Source organism: Schistocerca nitens, chromosome 5, assembly GCF_023898315.1.
Source record: "Schistocerca nitens isolate TAMUIC-IGC-003100 chromosome 5, iqSchNite1.1, whole genome shotgun sequence".
Classification (NCBI taxonomy): Eukaryota; Metazoa; Arthropoda; class Insecta; order Orthoptera; family Acrididae; genus Schistocerca; species Schistocerca nitens.
The window spans coordinates 576,611,211-576,632,526 of record NC_064618.1 but is presented as its reverse complement, the minus strand read 5'-3'; the positions used below and the strand labels follow the sequence as shown (position 1 = coordinate 576,632,526).

General features: G+C 43.3%; 1 protein-coding gene across 1 annotated transcript in view; it reads left to right on the top strand.

Annotated features, from left to right (window-relative positions):
* The first annotated feature begins 307 nt into the window (after nt 1–307).
* The window catches only part of LOC126260590 (uncharacterized), a 39,285-nt gene continuing 18,276 nt past the window's right edge, over nt 308–21,316 (top strand). Inside the window, exon 1 of the mRNA XM_049957925.1 lies at nt 308–650. Within this exon, the coding sequence (XP_049813882.1) occupies nt 308–650 (343 nt within the window). The remainder of the gene's footprint in view (nt 651–21,316) is intronic.

The window sequence follows — 21,316 nt, the reverse complement described above, 5'->3', positions numbered from 1 at the left end:
ACATTTGCGACATGAGGACGTGCGTCATCATGAAGCAGCAGCCCTTCTTGTCGCAGTTTTCCACAGCTTCGGTTTTCTACAGACATGCTGCCTCCCGCATTGTTCATTCTCCGAAGGATGTGTCCAGTGTTTGTCCTCCGGCAGCCAAGAAAAGAGTAACACTATTTTGTTCCTGTTTGGACACAGTCGGTAATAACATCATTCATGTTTCCGCGCTGCCGCACGCATATCGGAAAGATAGGAATGCCACACTAATCCCTCGTCTACAAGTCGGTGAAAATATAGCGTGACTGCAGCCGTCGCAGTAATGGAACTGTCGCTAGGCGGCCTCCTAAGAAGGTCCGAGACTCCTTCATCAGCCTCGTCGACGCCGACGCCGACGCCGACACCGACGCCGACGCCTAGCGCCGGTGGGCCCGCGAGAAGTAATCAGCGCGATCGCCGGGCCGCAGCGTCAGCGGCAGAGACGCTCACATCGACCGCGGGCGGGGGCGGCGCCGGGGGCCGGGATTGGGGGCGGACGGAGGCAGAGTCAGCGCGCGGCGGCTGCTACATCCCCCGTAACGAGCTCATCCATCATAGCCGACACGACGCGCCGCGCCAGGGCACGACGCCTCGTTCGATGCGCGCACGTCACGCCGACAATCGATGTTCGTCACGCGTTCAATATGGAAAAAAATTCGCCGCTGCTTTCAGCGGATCTGGCGCTATCTCTCCTGCTTGAAAAATTTGCCACAGTACTGTTTTACAGCTGTGTGAATGACTCGCTTTTGAGTTCACCAGTACCATTTAGCCTCGTGTGAAATACAACTTTTACAGGATGTATCATAATTAACAGTGCAAACTGACACGGGTAAAAATACGACAATAGGAGCAAAAGCGTTCCAGTAAACATCGGTAGGCAAATGACCATTTGCGAGATAATTGCGAATGTGTGTTCACAAGCCGCCACTAACTTCAGCACGAAATATTGTACTAGTTAGTGCAGATTTATTTGATATAAAACCTTTTCGACTAAATGCCTGTCTGATTGTGCTCGTATTTCAATGGTGACACACGTTTGGGGAATGTAGTAAATACATGGTGAGGTGCCGACTCACAAGTGGAAAAGTGCTTCTATCGGAACACAAAAATGGAGAATAATGTCCTGTTTATTAAAAGAGGGGGGGGGGGGTTGTGGGATTAAAGGGACCAGACTGCGATGGTCATCGGTCCCTTTATTAAAAGACTCTGATCAAAAAGTGGGGAACTAGCTGCCTCATTCCACCTTCCTTAGCACCTTCAAAAGTTGTCCGAAAAATTTTCGGATGCTGAGAGGGAGGGAGGCAGTAGCCGTGGAAAGAGACCGAAAACTAATAAATGCTGGAAGATAGTAGACACTGGTTTTGGTGTAGAAAGAGCGATGGGGACAATAGCAGTGCGAGAGAAGGAGATGGATATAGTGGCAGTGGAACACAGTTGACAGAGAAAGAACAGTGCTACGAAAAGAGTGAAGGAGACAGTGTCAGTGGGAGAGGGATAACGAAATGGAGAAGGTGTAAATGGGTGGAAGCCAGCGATCATGATGAACTGTGTCTTTGACCATGACTATGAGGAACAGAGAGATCGTTACAGTGAGAAAATACAGCAGCAGCAGGAATGAATGAATGAGACAATAGCAGCAATAGATAGAAAGAGGGAGATAGTGACAGTCAGAGGAGACAGTAACAGTAGGACAGAAAGAACGATATTGTACCTGTGAGACAGTAGACAATAACAGTTAGAGAGACACAAAGAGATCATGACAATGACTGGACTGAATGAGTGAGTAGAATGGGTAGTGGGTAGTGACTTGAAAGGACGGACTAGTGGTGTGAGCGAGTAACAGTCAGAGGAGCTAATGGAAGCGAGAGGTGAGTTGCATGATAGAATGAGCAGGAATATTTTCGCAAGACAAAATTTTTAGGAAAATTATTAAAGGTGCTGGGGAAGTAGAACAAAGCAGCTGGTACCACACTTTACAGTGTTTTAATAAACATGGCCATATTTGCTTTCTTTGCGCTCGGATAGGAAATTTTTCCGCTAGTTCCCTTCTTTTCCCTGCTACTTCAGCGCACGTCACTCTTGTGAATGGAACTTCATGGGCTGGTAAAATCTTGATGTGCACTTACCTGAATCTGAAATGGTGCCAAACTAATTTTACACCAGAAACCGTCTTTTACATGCACAACAATTTTCCTTGTGCTTCGGGCGCACAACATGGGATTCCCAGAACATTTATGATGATAATGATGACGCTGTACATCATATTTCCCTGTGTTACGACACCTTATAAACTACGTTTTTGCCTCACAACGTATTTTATGGTTTCAAGTAGGGTAACTTTGAACCTCGTATCTCGGAAACGAATAAGGGTGTCAAGAAAATTTTCAAGGATGCTCGATTTTGGTAACAAAAACAAACATGTTTTTTGGGTGATTCTCGATAATGAATGAAGATTTTTGAAAACGAGAGGATAGTACTTCTACATACATAAATGCCTAGAGAATATACCCTTAAAATTTGAGCAATTTTCTGCAGCTAGTTACTTAGATATCCGCTTTGAGAGCAAATGAAGGTGAGAAACAATTTTTTCGGATTTTCTCAGGAACTGCCCATGAACTAAAGAGAGCTTGCGTAAGTTCCTTAAGGCGCACCACATACTACGTCAGATACAAAGAGATCAAACCGGTTTGCTCTATTTTCCTAAACAGGAGGAAGTGTGTAATATGCAAAATTTGACCCTGATTTTAGGATAGTTAAGACGGTCCGTCTGTTAGGTATAGAAATGCTCCCTAGCACAAGGGGTACCCAGACACTTGACCCTATTTCTGTGTCGCCAATAACAAAAGGTGTATGAGTCCGGAAAAAATCCTGTTTTCTTTGTGCGGCGTTTTGGAACATATTGCTAGCTCATGCAGTCTCATACGTATTGGTTTTGGAAAGCAGTAATATGACGTTTAACGCTACAACACGGTCCAAGACAGATCAATCGAAAAGGGCATGTATCTTGGCCTCCAGAATAACCGGGCATCAGTCTGCTTTATTTTCGTGGGTTATTCCCGAAAACGAAGTGTACAGTACTTGCGTTGGTACTGTTGAAGAACTAGAGCACCAAAACGTACACTCTTATCAAGCTTCGCGAGACAATCCCAGCATGGTTAAAGAATACCTCTGTTCACTGCAGTGATGAATTCAGCACCGTATAGCACCAAAATGCGGGGAATCTACATGGACCCCTGCTCTAACTGGTACCAGTTTACAGTACTTTGTGACGAACAGCATGTTGGAGAATAGTGACAGGAAGGCTACGCGGCCACCCTGTAACATTAATAATGCCAAATCCGTTAATAACCATGCCAACCTCGTACACATATGTCATGAAGGCAAAGGAAAGAGATGAAGAATAAGAGGAACGTGTTGAAAAATTACTTCTCGGTAAAGATGGCTGTGGGTGAAATTTGAATCTGTTTAGATGCGGATAACATTTCAAAATCATTCCTGAAACCCTTTTACTCCTATTATCATATACTGTATTTTATCCGTGTCAGTTTTCACTATGAAATATTATACACACAATATTCTTATTGACGCTCTTGTTATTTTCGTAGATCTACTAACTAGACGGCGTTAGGTATTAACAAAATAAACCGACATTCCAGTTCAAAATCTCGACTAAGCTGTGAATGATTCCTATAAATTATTCCACGTTAACACTCATAAGCAATGGGGCGCTGAATTCATCACTTTCATCGCCATTTCCCTTTCTCATTTCTCTTCTCTGTTCCTTATTTTTCTTCTCATTCTCGCGCACGAAGATAAGAATGACGCTGGTGTAAATTAATGGCTTCAGCTGCTTGATACTGACCTCCTTGAGGACCTTACCGAACTAGTACCTTAGACTCGCTAAAACGGTTTCAAAAGTGAAGTAGGAGAATAAAAGTGGAAGATCTTGAAACTAGAAATATGTTATGAGTGATATAAGGCACGATCATAGTGTCTGTGTCAGGTACTTAATTGCGAACTGCTAAGTACTCACGTAGAATGCACTGTTATTTAACACGTGTATCGAAGGATCAGTTAAAAAACGGGTCGAAAACGCACAAGTAGGAAATACACCAATGCTTAATTTCCCAGACTTGTGGAACTATGTGGTTGGATTTATGATAGATTATCGGGAATTAAATGATGGAGGGAATGTCGAATGATAAGGTTACCGTATGTTGCTGAGTTCTTGAACCAAGTATGAAAGAAAGAGTGGGATGACAGGCAGGAAACTAGATGATACAATGTTGTCAAACCAAGAAAGATACCTGAAGAAGACCGACGCAAGAAGAAACTTACTTTGAAGGAAAAACTACATTAGTAACGCATCTGTATGCTTCTACTGTTATCCAAGTGACAACGTGAGAACGTATCCGAAATTTTTGAAACGGTGTAACTGAGAAGGGTAGGGAAATCAGTCTGGTATTTACGTAGTGGGACGTGGGAAACCGGCTAAAAACAACATCTAAGATCGGCCGGCACACCGGCCCTCGTCGGAGTGCACCGGTGAGATTCTGTGCGGGGACAGCGTGCCTCCTCGAATCTCGGAAACGGCGTGCTAACGGGCACTCCTATTAGGGTGGGTATGTGTTTCAAATGTGGCGCTACTAAAAGACGTTGGCATTGAAGTTAGTTAGTTAATCAAGAAATGATGAATTACTTGAACGATTAGGTGAGGAAAGAAAGCTTTGGAAGATCTTTGTTAGAAAATGTGTTAGTTTAGTGAAACATTTGACGAGGCCTCCAGTATAGTTTAATTGGCTGCGGAAAGGTGCTAGTGACGGAAACGTTGTAGCGAAAGACGAAAGTTAGAATGACTCAGTAGAATATTCGAACGCAATTTTCGAGAGCACTGCGAGAGCTAATAGTGAATCCCAAACGCGCCCTACGCAGTATTACCGGTACTAAAACCATAAATGATGCTGAGTAATTAAGAAAAAACAATTTCGAGTTGTTACTCCAGTCACTTCAAGCTCTGCCGTCAATTCATTTGTATCTCATACTTGCTCCAAATAGTTTAAATAATATTTTGCACTATCAACACAGCGTTATGAACAACATTCTCGTCAGGATTCATATAGTCAGGTTCATGTTCGATATTTTCGTTGTTCCATGTCATTCGTTTCCTTGAAGACCATTAAGTGAAATTGAGGTGAATAGAAAATGCAACTTCCAGCAAGAAGTACTCTTCCATTGACATCCATTCCTGAGTTTACAGATGAAATGTATACGTTGATAAGACATTTGAATTGAATGGTGGTTACAGTATTTATTATTGTGATTGCTAATTAATTTACTTTCTTAGCGATAAGCGACACCTGTATTACTTTTAATCAAATTGGCTTTTGATTACAATAGACGGTATGAGTGATTTAACCGCCTTGATATCAACATTTAAAAGCTTAATGTTGCAGTTGTGTGATCCTTTCGCACATCCAGCTACTTGTAATGTAGTTGTCGTTTCTACTTCCATTTCGTGTGCGCTACTCTTAACAGTGGTAAGTCAGGTAGATTTACACAAGGTGCTTTTTTAACACATTAACAATCACAACACTGAACTGCAACATCAATAATAGATTTTTGGTATCCTTAACCTATCTACCGTAGTTACTGAACTTTATTTCATTACTTTTGAATTTCGCTGATTCTTTGATATTTTTGATCTTCTCCAATTATGAGTGAAAGTTTTTCTTTAATTCTTGAATTATACAGATTACAAAAATGCTTATCAAGCTCCCCATATAAAACTGATCCTTACACAGATGTTAGAAATTCTCTCCTTTAGTATTTATATACATTTCAACTTCAGACTGATTTCATATGTCGCAGTGCCGAAGTGTCGTTGAAATATCACTGGCATTAATGCTTTCAAATGTACCACAAAAAAGGCTTTAGATCTAGAACGTAGAGGCCAGAGATTTGGTCCTACACTTTCTATCCAACTGCAACGGATTCTATTAAGTGGGTGCTGACAGAAATTAACACTGTTAGAAGCAGAGCTCCATAGCATATTAATTACATGTTTCATTGCACTTATAAAGAAATATCCTATAGCAATTTCGTCAGACTATCCTGAGGAAACAAGTAAGTTCACTTATTGAGCTGGGCAGGTAGACATAAAGACACAAAAGTAATTCATAACTATGCTGGCCCGAATATTTAAAGAAAATTTTTGTGAACGACGTGCTTCAACAGCTGCTCAAATTTCCTTGCACGTTAAAAGATACCCTGTGCCTTATGTTGTATTTTGTAAACGTACATTCTTATTGTGAAAATAAACCTCCTCGCACACTGCTGTTTACTGCCAAGAAAAATTTAACAACTGTTCAACTGTTAAGACGAGTGTTCGAAATACATAATACTGGAAGGAAGACGGGAAGTAAGATAGGGTTTAACGTCCCGTCGAGATCATGATCATTAGAGACGAGATGGGACAGGAAATCAGCCGTGCGTTTCCAAAGGAAATTCCAGAATAGGATGACTGGACGCAGATTTGAACCGTTACATTGGAGTTTAAGTACTCTTCCAATAATCACGATCTGAATTGTGTTCGACTTCCCTAGATCATTTCGCCGGCCGGTGTGACCCAGCGGTTGTAGGGGCTTCAGTCTGGAGCCACGTGACCGCTACGGTCGCAGGTTCGAATCTTGCCTCGGGCATGGATGTGTGTGATGTTCTTAGGTTAGTTAGGTTTAAGAGTTCTAAGTTCTAGGGGATTGATGACCCCAGATATTAATTTCTATAGTGCTCAGATGCATTTCGAACCCTAGATCATTTCATGCTCAGATTTAAATCGATCGCAGCGCCAGGTCGTAGCCAGTTTCCTTGTTCAGGTTATGTACTGTCTCATACGATTTCCATTTCGACCGGACCTAGTACTCGAAAAACTCCCACTTCTATATACTTCATTAGTGAATATGTTTCATACTGATTTAAGTTTTTTAATTAAAATTTCTCAAATGTAATTTCATTCAACGTTGACTTAAAAATATCAGTATCGGCGATTAGATATCTTTCAGTGGCAACTGTGCCGCCTACTGCGTTGTTGGCGTGTGTAACAAGTCTCTAACAAAGATACCTGCCACATGAGCAGGGCGACTGAGTGGGCCTTTATTTTCGTGAACTCGACGCTTTTCACGAAAGTAATCTGAAGTGCTGCCAGGGCTCAAGAATCTGTAGCACGAAGCAGTTTATGAGTTGAGCCGCGTGCGCTGTCCCGGGGATATGAGTAGCTGGGCCGCGAACTTTGTTCAGCGCAGGAAATATGCAGTCCAACTTTGCAGGCGCGTCTGCGAGCACACAAGTTGGGCCCACCGGGATGACATGCCAGCAGACGAACGAGCTGGGCGCCCGTTCCGGGTGTCGGCGACTCACTCCAGAAGAGGGCCGCAGCGCTGCTGAGCCGTGGACACGTCTCGTAATGATGAAGTCTAAGGCTAATCTTAAAATAAATCACAACGTTTTCAACTCGAGGAAGTTTCGGGACTGCATGTGGATGACGACGACTTTTGCCAAGATACTGTATTTCGGCTGGCAACAATTCAGCCATCATCAGATGTGTTTTAGCACTGGAGATTGCTAGTTCACATCACCAATTATGTATTAAAAATTGATGCGGAGAAGCATGTTCAAAGGCAGCCGTTGCATGAGAGACCTTTTTCGAGTCTCGCGTCCTCCTCGAATAATGCTGCATCTATGGCGTGCTGGCACTTGTGTAATGGTGATACTGCATGCGCGCTACCTGTCGGAATGCGGGTTCGCGGAGCTCAATTTCAGACGGAAAATTAATAAAGTTAACTGCCATTAAAAAAAAAAATTCTTTCTGAAGATATTAAAGAAACTGCCGGGCTCCACGCCTTATCCAACTGAAAACTGCAGTCGCGATTAATTAGATATACCGAGAAACGGATTTCCACTGACTGCTTGATTATTGCATACCAGAAGAATGTAGTCGAGGCCAAGAGGGCGCAAAACAGGAGGGAAATTGCTCATGTATTGGCCACCTTTGGGTATGCGTCTCAGCGCCAGTTTTTGGCAGAACGTTAGTGATATGCACTAGAAATGCCCAGTGATAAACACTCAGCTGAAGATTACTGAATGATTGACACCATGAATATCGTGACGATGTCATCCGGCTGCAGTCCCAATAATTCGTGGACTGCTCTTTACGCCGGAAAAATTTCAAGAATCATACTTTGTTTACTTTGTGTACTGTGTATTCCCCAGCAAACGTTAACCATGAGGGTCTTCTACGTTGACATACGCATTTATTCTTCACTAGCCTCATTTCAGTCTGTGGCGGACATTTCATAATGTGGAAGGAATGTAGATTTCTTGGCTGTTTTATACAAAATACAACAGCCCGCATCTCGTGGTCGTGCGGTAGCGTTCTCGCTTCCCACTCCCGGGTTCCCGGGTTCGATTCCCGGCGGGGTCAGGGATTTTCTCTGCCTCGTGATGGCTGGGTGTTGTGTGATGTCCTTAGGTTAGTTAGGTTTAAGTAGTTCTAAGTTCTAGGGGACTGATGACCATAGATGTTAAATCCCATAGTGCTCAGAGCCATTTGCATTTTGCACAAAATACAACGCATTTTCGTATTGCGTGCCCCATAGCAGTTACTCGTGGACACTGACTGTTTTAACAAATCCGCGACGAATTGCGCTACTCTTCCTTCGATGATATTCGGCTCATGCCTTAATTAAACTTGGTAATAATAATGATCTGACAGGTGAAAACAGTCGTCAAGGGTCTTGGCTGTTGCACCTGAAAGAGCAGCTCGCACAAGGCATCAACGTCAACTGAAGATAGTACGAGTTAGACAGAACATTAGCACTACGTCTGCAGGCTCAGTCCATTACACCGAGGGAGTCAAAATGTCTTATCAAAGTCGGAATAATGTCCAATTATGACGGAACTGGCAATGGTGTTGGTATTTTATCAGTGGGGAATGTTGATTTCACAGTATCTCATGAGGTACGGTGATTAATTCTGCACACTACTCAGAAACTAAAATAATATGAACATTGTCGTAAAACATTGCAAAATAACATCTATTTGCTAGAGAGAATATAAATATCCACGAGTATTTAGAATGCAATAAATGTCGCTTTACTTTAGCCATTGAGTCTTGTGTTTCTTATAATTTCCAAATTCGAACAAAAAGCAGTATTTCTGTCAATCAATTATTTCCATTATCTACATGCGTTATATTCTATCTCTCGATGGACAGTGATGATAACGATTTCACTAAGCATTCCATAAGGTATTCCATTTATCTTGAGCACCTCAAACGACTTGGGATTACATTTGCTTACTGTCAACTTCTGGAAGTTAATGAGTTACGTTATCCGGGGACCTATTGTTCAAGTAAATGAGAATTAAATTCAGTATTTTGCTGCGTTTTTCAAAACGCCATGTTTACGTGAATGGCACACAGTGAAGCGTTTCTGAACATGCTTTGTGGAGAGAAAGTGAATCACGGAGTAAAAATATGGGGCAGCATTTTAAAAAGAAATAGTGTTGTTCAGATCTTCATTGCAAAGAAAGTTACAAGACACTCAGTCGTGATAGTTTATTTCTCCTTCATACCTACATTTGAAAGATAAAATACACTACTGGCCATTAAAATTGCTACACCAAGACGAAATGCAGATGATAAACGGCTATTCATTCAACAAACATATTGTACTAGAACTGCCATGTGATTACATTTTCACGCAATTTGGGTGCGTAGATCCTGAGAAATCACTACCCAGAACAACCACTTCTGGCCGTAATAAAGGCCTTCATACACCTGAGCATTGAGTCAATCATAGCTTGTATGGCGTGTACAGGTACTGCTGCCCATGCAGCTTCAACACGATACCACAGTTCATCAAGAGTAATGACTGGCGTATTGTGACAAAGCCAGTTGCTCGGTCACCATTGACCAGACGTTTGTAATTGGTGAGAAATCTGGAGAATGTGCTAGCCAGGGCAGCAGTCGAACTTTTTCTGTATCCAGAAAGGCCCATACAGGACCTGCAACATGTGGTCATTCATCATCCTGCTGAAATGTAGGGTTTCGCAGGGATCGAATGAAGGGTAGAGCCACGGGTCGTAACACATCTGAAATGTTACGTCCACTGTTCAAAGTGCCGTCAATGCGAACAAGAGGTGACCGAGACGTGTAACCAATGGCACCCCATACCATCACGCCGGGTGATACGCCAGAATGGCGGTGACGATTACACGCTTCCAATGTGCGTTCACCGCGATGTCGCCAAACACGGGTGCGACCAACATGATAATGTAAGCAGAACCTGGAATCATCCGAAAAAATGACGTTTTGCCATTCGTGCACCCAGGTTCGTCGTCGAATACACCATCTCAGGCGCCCCTGTCTGTGATGCAGCGTCACGGGTAACCGCAGCCATGGTCTCCGAGCTGATAGTCCATGCTGCTGCAACCGACGTCGAACTGTTCGTGCAGATGGTTGTTGTCTTGCAAACGTCCCCATCTGTTGACTCAGGGATCGAGACGTGGCTGCACGATCCGTTACAGCCATGCGGATAAGATGCCTGTCATCTAGACTGCTAGTGATACGAGGCCGTTGGGATCCAGTACGGCGTTCCGTATTACCCGCCTGAACCCAACGATTCCATATTCTGCTAACAGTCATTGGATCTGGACCAATGCGAGCACTCTCCGACCGTAGGGCGCCATTATTGTTTCTGCTGATGACGATATCGTCTTTAGTAGTCCCACCTGGAGATGCGAAAGGGGTGATATTTTATCTCTGGAATATTTTATTCTAGATGATGTCAGCATCATTTAATCAATCAGTACAGATAGATGTCCCCGAGAAAAATAACGGCTGAAATTTTCCCTTGCTTTCAGCTGTTCTCAGTACCCATATAGCAAGGACATGCTGGTCGATGTTACAAGGCCAGATCCGTTAGTCATCCACATTGTTGCCCCTCCAACTACCGAAAAGTTTTCTGCCTCTCTTCCGTACGTTTGTCTGACTTCTCAACAAATACTCCTCCTTTGTACTTGCACCTATGGTATAATTATCTGTATCACAGAGGTACGCAGGCCATCCCACTATGACATACTACACACCATGGTGCTACCTACATAAAGTGCCGAATGAGAACAACTCCGATATATGAGCCAGAACAATTTGACCTTTGCTAGCTGTGAGACTAAACACCGTCTGGTGACGTTGTGGGCACGTAAAGTGGCGAGGAAAGTACACCTGTCAGACAAAACATTATGACCGCCTCCTTAACAGCATCCTGCCCATCTTTGTAAATCAATATTGCAGCGACTCTGTGTGGCATGTGGTCGACAAGTGCTTGGTAGTTTTCCAGAGATAAGTGGCAAAAATGTCTTCGTAGAGGTCACGTGCTATCCATACACTTTTAACAGGTGGTTAGTCAGCACCTACCAGGCGTCCGATAGAGTCCCAGATGTGTTCATCGAGTTCAGATCACGTGACATTGGCAGTCAACGCAACAAAATGAGTTCATTACAATGCTATTCAAACCACAGTATCACGATTCTAGCATCGAGGCACAAAGTTACCCTGCTCAAAGATCCCCTCGCCTTCGTTCAGTCAGTTTCCGTAAAGGCTCATGACAGCAACATGTCAACAGCTGACAATATGTGCCGTTTGCAAGATGCTCTTTCCCGAACGCAGAGCCATAAGTATCAACCCTTTGTCAAAGTCGATTATGTCAGTGGATTTAACAGTTTTCGGCCTGGTTCGTCTCTCCTCTATTTGTAGACGTATTTTTCTTAATTCCCCACGTGCTCTAAACGCGCGAAGCAGCATTAAATCTCGCGATGGGCATTTCTCAGAATATTCTGGCACAGTAGAGTATTTAAGTGGAGCATAGGCGAATAAGGCATCCCCCGCGGTCAGTTTGGAGAGCTGACAGTGCTCACATCGCTAATGTGTACGTAGTGACATTGTACGATGACTCTTGTCTGACATTTCTAGGACTCGTGTTTAATCGAGACATCCAGACTAGCTTGTTTACGGTGGTTTATTTCTCAGGGATTTACAGTCCTTGAGCCCAGAGGCGGGACCAGTTCGAGGTCTGGGAGGCAAGAATTAGTGCGGGAGACGAAAAAAAACGCCGTTATTCCAAGGATGTCAGTGCCGACAGAAAGCGTTCAAGACATGACCAATTACAAACTGAAAACCTCTTACGATAAAAGAGAGCAAAGAAAAACAAAAATACAGGGTCCACATGGAGAGAAAAAGAGTACGGTAACAATAAATGGGTGAAATTAGAAAAAAATACATTGAAGTTTACTGGAGGACAACACAACTTCTTTTTTCAAAAGAGTAGAATGAGGAGCAAGAGTCATCAGGCGAAAACAGCGACACTACAAACAGGTCGCTCAAGAAAAACGGAGGTACTAGAGATTACTGAGAACTAGGACACGCAACAATCCCAGCGCACAACGAAGAAAAAACCTACTAGCAAACGAACAGGTAAAGCGCTGTAACAAGAGGATTCAGAAGATGAACAGTTGAAAGCGGCAACAAATATGGACATAGGTTGAGAAAACGAGGCAGACGGCTGATAATTAAGAACCATCTAAGTTAACAAATCCCGAAAGACCACCAATAGCGATTTTTCACTGCTCCGATCATGTCAGGTTGTGCAAGTAATTAAAGAACATAGTACCGGGAAGCATGTGATCAGCGTAAAGCAGAGATATCACCAGATATTACGCATATTCAACTGATGATTACCACACAGTGTTTAAGTTCTGCTATGACGTGAAAAAACCATTCCATACATATTACAATGCATCCAGCAGCGACAGGAAGATTGTCACAGTAGACTTACTACTCACGTAGCTTACCGAAGAGATCAAAGAAGAACTCGGCAGAAAAGGATTCAGTATCAGAGAATCAGACAGATTCGTCTGTTCAGACGCAAGAGCTCAAAAGAAGGGACAGTAATTCTACTGCCTGTATACGCAGGACACTTACTTTGCTTCTCTGTGAAGGTATGTTGCACCTTTGCTTGACATAAATTATCATTTTGGTAGAAGCACTCGCAACCGCAGAGTACCCAACATAAGAAGATCCCGAACCATAGTGAAAGATTTCCAATGTACTTATCATTGCCAACGGCTTACAATACAGACCAGAATCAACACTTCAGACACACAGATACACAAATATAGACTACCTTAAATGAACGATAAGGCAAATAACGACTCAGGCAGCTCAACACCAAAAATGTCACAGACACCGGAATGAAATTTTCAAAAAGTGGTTCAAATGGCTCTGAGCACTATGGGACTTAACATCGGAGGTCATCAGTACCCTAGAAAATAGAAATACTTAAACCTAACTAACGTAAGGACTTCACACACATCCATACCCGAGGCAGGATTCGAACCTGCGACCGTAGCGGTCGCGCGGTTCCAGACTTAAGTTGCTAGAACCGCTCGGCCACACCGGTCGGCTGAAATTTTCACTCTACAGTGAAATGTGCGCTGATACGAAACTTCCTGGCACATAGAAACTGCGTTCCGCACCGACACTCGATTTCACGACCTGTGGCTTTCGTGGACAAGTGTGTCCGCAGCTCATGGTATAGTGTGTAGCGCTGCTACCTCTGGATCACGGTGTCCCATGTTCGATTCCCGGCCGGATTGAGGATTTTCTCCATCCGGGGACTGCGTGTTTGTATTGCCCTCATTATTTCATCAACATTCATAATTTGGGAATTTGTACTGGGAACGATGACCACGCAGTTGAGCGCCCCACAAACCAAAATCATCATCATCATCATCATTGAGAGCAAGTGCTCTCCCGACTGAGTTACACAAGCGCGACTCACAAGACCTTCTCACAGATATGCATTTTCCGGTACCACATCCTCTACTTTCCAGACTTCATAGAATTTCCTATGGAAACATCCCCCAGGCTATGGCTAGGCAATGTCTCCGCAATACCCTGTTTCCCAGGAGTACTAGTGCTTCAAGTTTCGCAGGAGAACTTCCGTGGAGTCTGGAAGGTAGGAGATAAGGTACTAGCAGAAGTGAAGCTGTGAGGATAGGATGTAAGTTGTGGTTAGGTAGGTCAGTTGGTATATCACTTTTCCACGAATGGCAAAAGTTCGGATTTCGAGCATCTGTCCGACACACAGTTTTAATCTTCCAGGAAAATGTATGCTTAATCCCTCGTTTTAACGGTAATTACACATGGTCAACACGTACAGAGACCATTATTTTTATCAGATTTTGTCTGAGTGACGAGTTTCTTACGACAGACCCGTTGCAGTATTTTGAAACCGAAGATTTCATCAACGCTGTAGGACTAGCAAAAGTTGTGAATGATCCTGCTGAAAGACGGGTCACGCTAGTGAGTGACTGCAGTAATTCATTCATAAAAAACGAGAAAGAGGAGCAGTATGTTCTTCAGGTATATAAGGCTATCACCGTAAATTTTCGGGTATGGACATGTGACTTTATCAAGAAATGAGGTTCAAAATGGTTCAAATGGCTCTGAGCACTATGGGACTTAACATCTGTGGTCATCAGTCCCCTAGAACTTAGAACTACTTAAACCTAACTAACCTAAGGACATCACACACATCCATGCCCGAGGCAGGATTCGAACCTGCGACCGTAGCAGTCGCGCAAGAAATGAGGATTTGTAAAAGCATACACAATTTTCTCGTCTATTTGCCCCATTTTTGAATACGTAGTAGTATTACATATTTAGTTATTAAACTTAATGTATAAAATTTAGTATTTAAGCTGAAAGTAACTGGTTAATCAGGTACCTCTAGACAAGAATCAAACGAGATTTTTAGCCTTTTTTCCCAGATGTTAGGGCCTAGTGAGACAACTTCACTTTTACCTGACAGTTTGAACTAACAGTTGTGGACAACAGATACTCCAAAATTCGAATCAAGGACCGCTGTGAACACGAAGAATTTAAAAGTAAAAAGGTTGGAAATTTAATCGTGATAACTTACTTATTTATAACATATGCAAAATATATACGTGTTCCAAAGTTTCACTGTCCTTCAGTGTAGTCACCAGCGTTGTGTACAAAGTGTTGCCAGCGACTGGATATCGTAGGATACCCTTAGCATTGCCAGTTGTGTTGCTGGTTCGAGTGGAGTGCTTTATAGACAGACGAATCTCATGACTGTTTGAAGCAAATGCCATGAAGTGCATCCTTCACCTTGGGAATCAAGCTGACGTCACAAGGTCTTTGGTCTGGGGAATGTGGTGGGTGGTACAGCAATTTCCAGCCATGCACCGAACAAATCAGTCACGACGAGCGTGATAAGCGCCAGAGCACTGTCCTGCAAAAATGATAGGGGGCGCTGTACAAAGTGTCTCTGCTTTTTTCTCTAAGCTGGTCGTAGGGTACCTTCTAAAATCAACAGAAGAACAGACACAAGCAAAAATCAGAGGCCGCACAGAAAGATCTAAGTTTTAATTTTTCCAGGGCTTTGTTCGGGAGTGGAATGCTACAGAATCAACCTGAATATGGTTTGATGAAACTTCTGCACAGCGATTTAAGACTTAACTATTGTGTAGTCATGCGCAAGAGCACCTGAAGCATTAAAATTGCTATCATAACTTTTCTCTAATTTTTTAATAATCCAGTCTCAAAAGTTCATTAATTGACAGTATATATACATATACTCGGATGTGTTGCTATTTCCATACCCGGCGTCTCCCCAAATGGTAGATACGGGAACGCCCATTAGATATTATGGGTAACGAGGAAATAAAATACTCCGAGTGGACCAAAAATGGTGCAGCGAATCCTGGCGCGACGGTATCCACAGGGAGCGGCTACCTGGTCAGCGTATGTGCACCCAGAGGCAGCGGATGCAAATGAAGGATCCAGGAAGTAACAATTCGTGGTTGTAGCTTGCCACTGGAAACACTGGTTCGACACGATTACATGCAATCATAATTCCTGAGACAAATAATAGCAGTACCCTAGGTGGTAACCAGTCCACCCGTCAACAGACTCAACCAGGAACCCGGAGTCTGGGGAACCTGGAGTTTCATGAACACAGAGAAAGTCTGAGTTCCCTAACAAACTTCCACTTAAAATTTCTACAATCTGGAACCCTTCAGCATAAACACACTGACCAAACCAGGGAAACTGCACACCCTTTAACTAGAGCTTTTCCCTGCAGGAAACACGCATAACAGACAAAGCCAATCAGACAAGTCATTCACGTAAACAACAGGCTAATGACGATGCGCCTACGATGCGGAAAAGAAAATATACCATAATCAACGTACACTCCCCCATCAATGGAATAACAAAAAGCACCTCAAATCAACAGAGCTATTCTGGACAACATTAGAGAACAGTGATTGCCTAGATTCTGGAAACCTTGCAAGGTTTTCTCGATCCACAAATCGGCAGAGAAAAAAATCACCGGAAAACTGTAGGAAAGTTTCCCGCGCACAAATATGCAAACAATAATGGCAAATGGCTCATCTATGTCAACAGACCAACCTGAAGATTATATCAACATCCCTTACGAAATTCGCGAGGAAACAGAAAACGTCGATGTCACCTATACAACAAATGAGAGAATTCCAAACAGAGCCATATCCTACCCAGTCCAGAAACAGATCCATGAAATTCAGTTTCACAGAGGTACAGATGTTGATTCAGACCATTACCTAAGTCGAATCAAAATCAAATTCACACGAAAGAAAATCCATCAGAAAAGAACACAAGTAGAGAAGTTTGACACGAAAGAGATCATACAATCCACCATAAAGCAGATATGGGTAAGAACAAGCAAACACATGGGAAGAATCCCATAGAAAGATCACACAAAAAGCAGAAGATCAGATACCACGGAAAAAGAACACTAAACATCCGTGACGACATTCTGAATGTGAAAGGGCACTAGAAAGACGCAGACAAACCTTGCAGAAATACAACACTAAAATATACCCAGAAAACGTATATCGTTTTATCGAGTCCAGAAAACCGGCAACAAACTCATTAGGCAAACCAAGAGAACATACATGAGGGAACAGCTAGACGCAATAGAGGAAAATTTCCTCAACCACAACATGAAAGAAATCTACAGGACTTTCGAAAGGAAGGTCTTTGGGTAACTCACCTCAAATTTTTTTTTCGGAAAACATTATGGAGACATCGCATCAACTAATGAAGAGAATTCAGAGGGACTTGCACGTTATTTCTCTGATCTTCTTAACTACCCTGAACCGGAAACAAGATTCCCAACATAAGACTTCACCTCGAGTCACCCAGAGTTATGCCCACTAACACGTGAAGAGATCCACAAACATTTACTTAAGAAGCAGCAGGACATCCCATGAAAACGGCATCATTGCAGAACTACTAAAGAAACTAGCACCAAAGTCTTTCCAGAAATTTACATAAATAATCACAACCATCTGGCAAACAGAAGAACTTCCTGACGACTGGATATAAGCTCTTATCCACCCGCTGCACAAGAAACTAGATAGGGCAAATGTGAACAATTGCAGATGAAGCTCCCTGCTGCAAGACACCTACAAAATTTTCTCAGCGTGCTTACTCCAGAGAACACAAGAACAGTTAGAACACAATATTGGCGAATACCATGCAGACTTCTGCCCAAGTCGTTCATGCACAGAACAAGTCCTTAATCTGAAAACAGTTCTAAAATGCAAGGTTATAAAGAATACTCCAGTCATTTGCATTTTCATAGATGTAAAGAAAACATACGATTCCTTATACCGAAAATCCTTATTCAACATCTTAGAAGAACAACGACTCGGCCTAAAACCACTACGACTAATCAGACAGACACAGGGTGTCACAACACCGAAAGTTAAATTCATGGGTGAAATCTCTGACCTCTTCATTATCAAAACTAGAGTACGTCAAGGTGACAGATTACTCGCGCTCTCTTCAACGTAGTGCTGGTCACAGTATTGAGGAAACGGGAAGAAGGAGCTGAAAATCCAAGGTCACTGGAAACCAACAGCTTAGTACGATCCCAGTAGAAGATTGAAATATCAAACCTAGCTTTCACAGACGCCCTGGCCATACTCTCGGATAACGAAGCAACAGCAACCAACCAAACAGAAATTCTGAAAGAATGTTCCAAAAATTTTGGAGTGCAAATCTCTTGCTAGAAGTTTGAATTCTTCCGCACATAATCAAACATACTAAAATTAGAGACAAAATGTGGTAGGATGAACAGTTACACAATTCAGATTTCTAGAAGAACCCACAGGAAGAGAAAAGTTCTTACAGAAGACTCGGCTACAAAGAAATGAAGCTTACAGTAGAATACAAGACCCATATAATAAGAAACGCACTTTCATTCACACAAAGATCAGAAACTACAACACAGTAATCAAGCCTGAAATACTGTATGCAAGTGAGACACTGACACCCCATACGAAAAGCTATATGGAAAGCATATTGAAGCAAGAATTCAAAATGATGAGAAATATTCTCGGCCCAAAGATGACAGAAGACGTTCTAGAAAAACAACGGAGATGATGTCAAACCTAGCAGCAGGTGTCAGAAAAAGAAGATTAAAGTTCTACGGGGACATCAGTAGGCTACCACCGACAAGAGTAAAAAAAAATGGCTCTGAGCACTATGGGACTTAATTTCTGAGGTCATCAGTCCCCTAGAACTTAGAACTACTTAAACCTAACTAACCTAATGACATCACACACATCCATGCCCGAGGCAGGATTCGAACCTGCGACCGTAGCAGTCGCATGGTTCCGGACTGCGCGCCTAGAACCGCGAGACCACCGCGGCCGGCCCGACAAGAGTCACCAAAAGAGTTCTGACATACTACAAGACGTCAAGTCAACAGTACCATGTACCAAAGAAGTCAGACTTGACCTAGAAAAAGCAGAAACTGAACCAATAGAGGAAAAATACACAAGTAGAATGTTAGGTCAGAGAATTGAAGTATCAAAGAAAAAATGTAAAAAGTGAAATGAGGATAGGAAGAAACTCCACGGGGAGAAAAAATGGAGAAATTGTGGAAGATCAGAAAGAATGGTGATATGAGGCCGATGCATTGTGTAATGCTAAAGGGCTTGACATATATGGGACTATCAAGACGTTTCCGTTTGAGAGCTTTGCTGCAGCGTATGTGCAACGTAGCCCAACTCCGATGCGACGTACATAAGTACAGACATGTACGCAAGGGATTATTTTCTCGTTATTGTCTTTCCGACGTGCTTACGGCAAATGCGGAAACGTCAATTATGGCGACGTTACTACCAAATGCGACCAAACAGGACCAACGTGCTTTTATTCTTTTCTTGGCTGCAGAAGGACAAACCCTGTCAAACATCCATTGGAGGATGAAGAATGTGAATGGGGCAGCATTTGTGTCGAAAACCCCCGTTGTGGAATGGAGCGTGACAAGGGGTACTGCTTCACTATAACGCACGTCCCCATACCTCAAATATCGTAACGCAGAAGTTACAAGCAAACAGGTATAGAATCTCGCACCCACGCTATGGTTCTAATCTCTCCCTACACGATTATCATGCGTCTGGTCCTCTAAAAAGGACTTGAAGGGTCGCCGTTTCCTGTCGGACGAGTATTTGCAGCAGGCAATTGCGGACTTCTCCAAGCAGCAAGACACCGTGTTTTACCAAACGGGTATCTTCAGACTGGAGCATCGGAGGGCTGATTTGCTTCTATACACACGCCTCACTTGCGTACCGATTCTGAACTTTACGGCCTACGAAAGGAACAGAAGGAACCCACCCAATCCCGTCTGACAAATCGAACTGTGGATCGCCACTACTGATGATACGATAGTAGTGCAGTAGCAAAGAACCAGAAAAGGGAGGAATCATTCCAGCGACGATATGGGCCGCGGGTGTAACGCGGGTGCCTCCAGAGCGAAGCGCCCTCCCCAGCGGGCGATCGATGCCCGCGCCCCACACCTGCAGCGGCCGGCGGCTCTTTTGGCCGCGTGGTGCCTCCTCGGCCTTACGGGCCGCATTAATTTTCAATGAATATAAATTAGTGACGCCGGTAGCTGGGCGACGCGACGAGCAGAGACGCGGCGGCATCACGCCTTCAGGTGCTGCTCCTCACGCTGACCACTCAGTCGGAGAGGAGGCCCTGCCGGCATGGTCGTTTATACCGGCGGCTCAGCGCACTCCATGCCTCGGGATCTTTATCTGGATGCACGTGTAGCACGTTCAGCATTTCATAGTACTACATATTGGACACTCCAGAAATAAACAACCTATTAAAAACATTTTTAATGTTCTATTCTACTTGTTCATGATGCTGTCACTTTGTTCTCTGTGCTTTCCTTCGTGATATCTATGTATCCTTCGCCACATCCGCCGCGTTTCTTATAGTAAAGACGTAAATATTACTGAATACCGTGATGACCTCGTTGAGCCGGCCGTGGTGGCCGAGTGGTTCTAGGCGCTTCAGTCCGGAACCGCACGAATGCTACGGTCGCAGGTTCGAATCCTGTCTCGGGCATGTTTGTGTGTGATGTCCTTAGATTAGCTAGCTTTAGGTAGTTCTAAGTTCTAGGGGACTGATGACCTCAGAGGTTAAGTCCCATAGTGCTCAGAGCCATTTGAACCATTTTTTGACCTCGTTGAGTCTCTTCCATGTGAGATACCAGACACCGTAGAAGAAAAGAGTAGGGGCCCCCAACGAAGAAGATATACGGCAAATAATAAAAAAAAAACAACTAAAAGAAGGCTTTCAACGAGTGTCAAATTGCAGGACAGGCAACAGGGAGTGGAGAAGCTGTTCTGCTTAAATTAGTCAAAACGCTGTTGAAGAATGTTTGGAAATATAAAAATGGTTCAAATGGTTCCGAGCACTATGGGACTTAACATCTGAGATCATCAGTCCCCTAGACATAGAACTACTTAAACCTAACTAACCTAAGGACATCACGCACATCCATGCCAGAGACAGGATTCGAACCTGCGACCGTAGCAGCAGCGCGTTTCAGAGCTGAAGCGCCTAGAACTGCTCGGCCTCAACGGCTGTCTTGGAAATATAATAGATTGTGCAATGACGACTGCGAAATGGCCGTAATTTGCCCAGTACCAAAAACAGTGGAACACAGATTTGTGATAATTATTATCGATTGCACTACGTAATGTAAGCTACATAATTCCAACACAATCTCTGCTGAAGAGAATTATCGCAATTGCAGAAGGAATTGTATGAGATTATCAATGGCGTTTCAGAAGAAATTGGTCAACT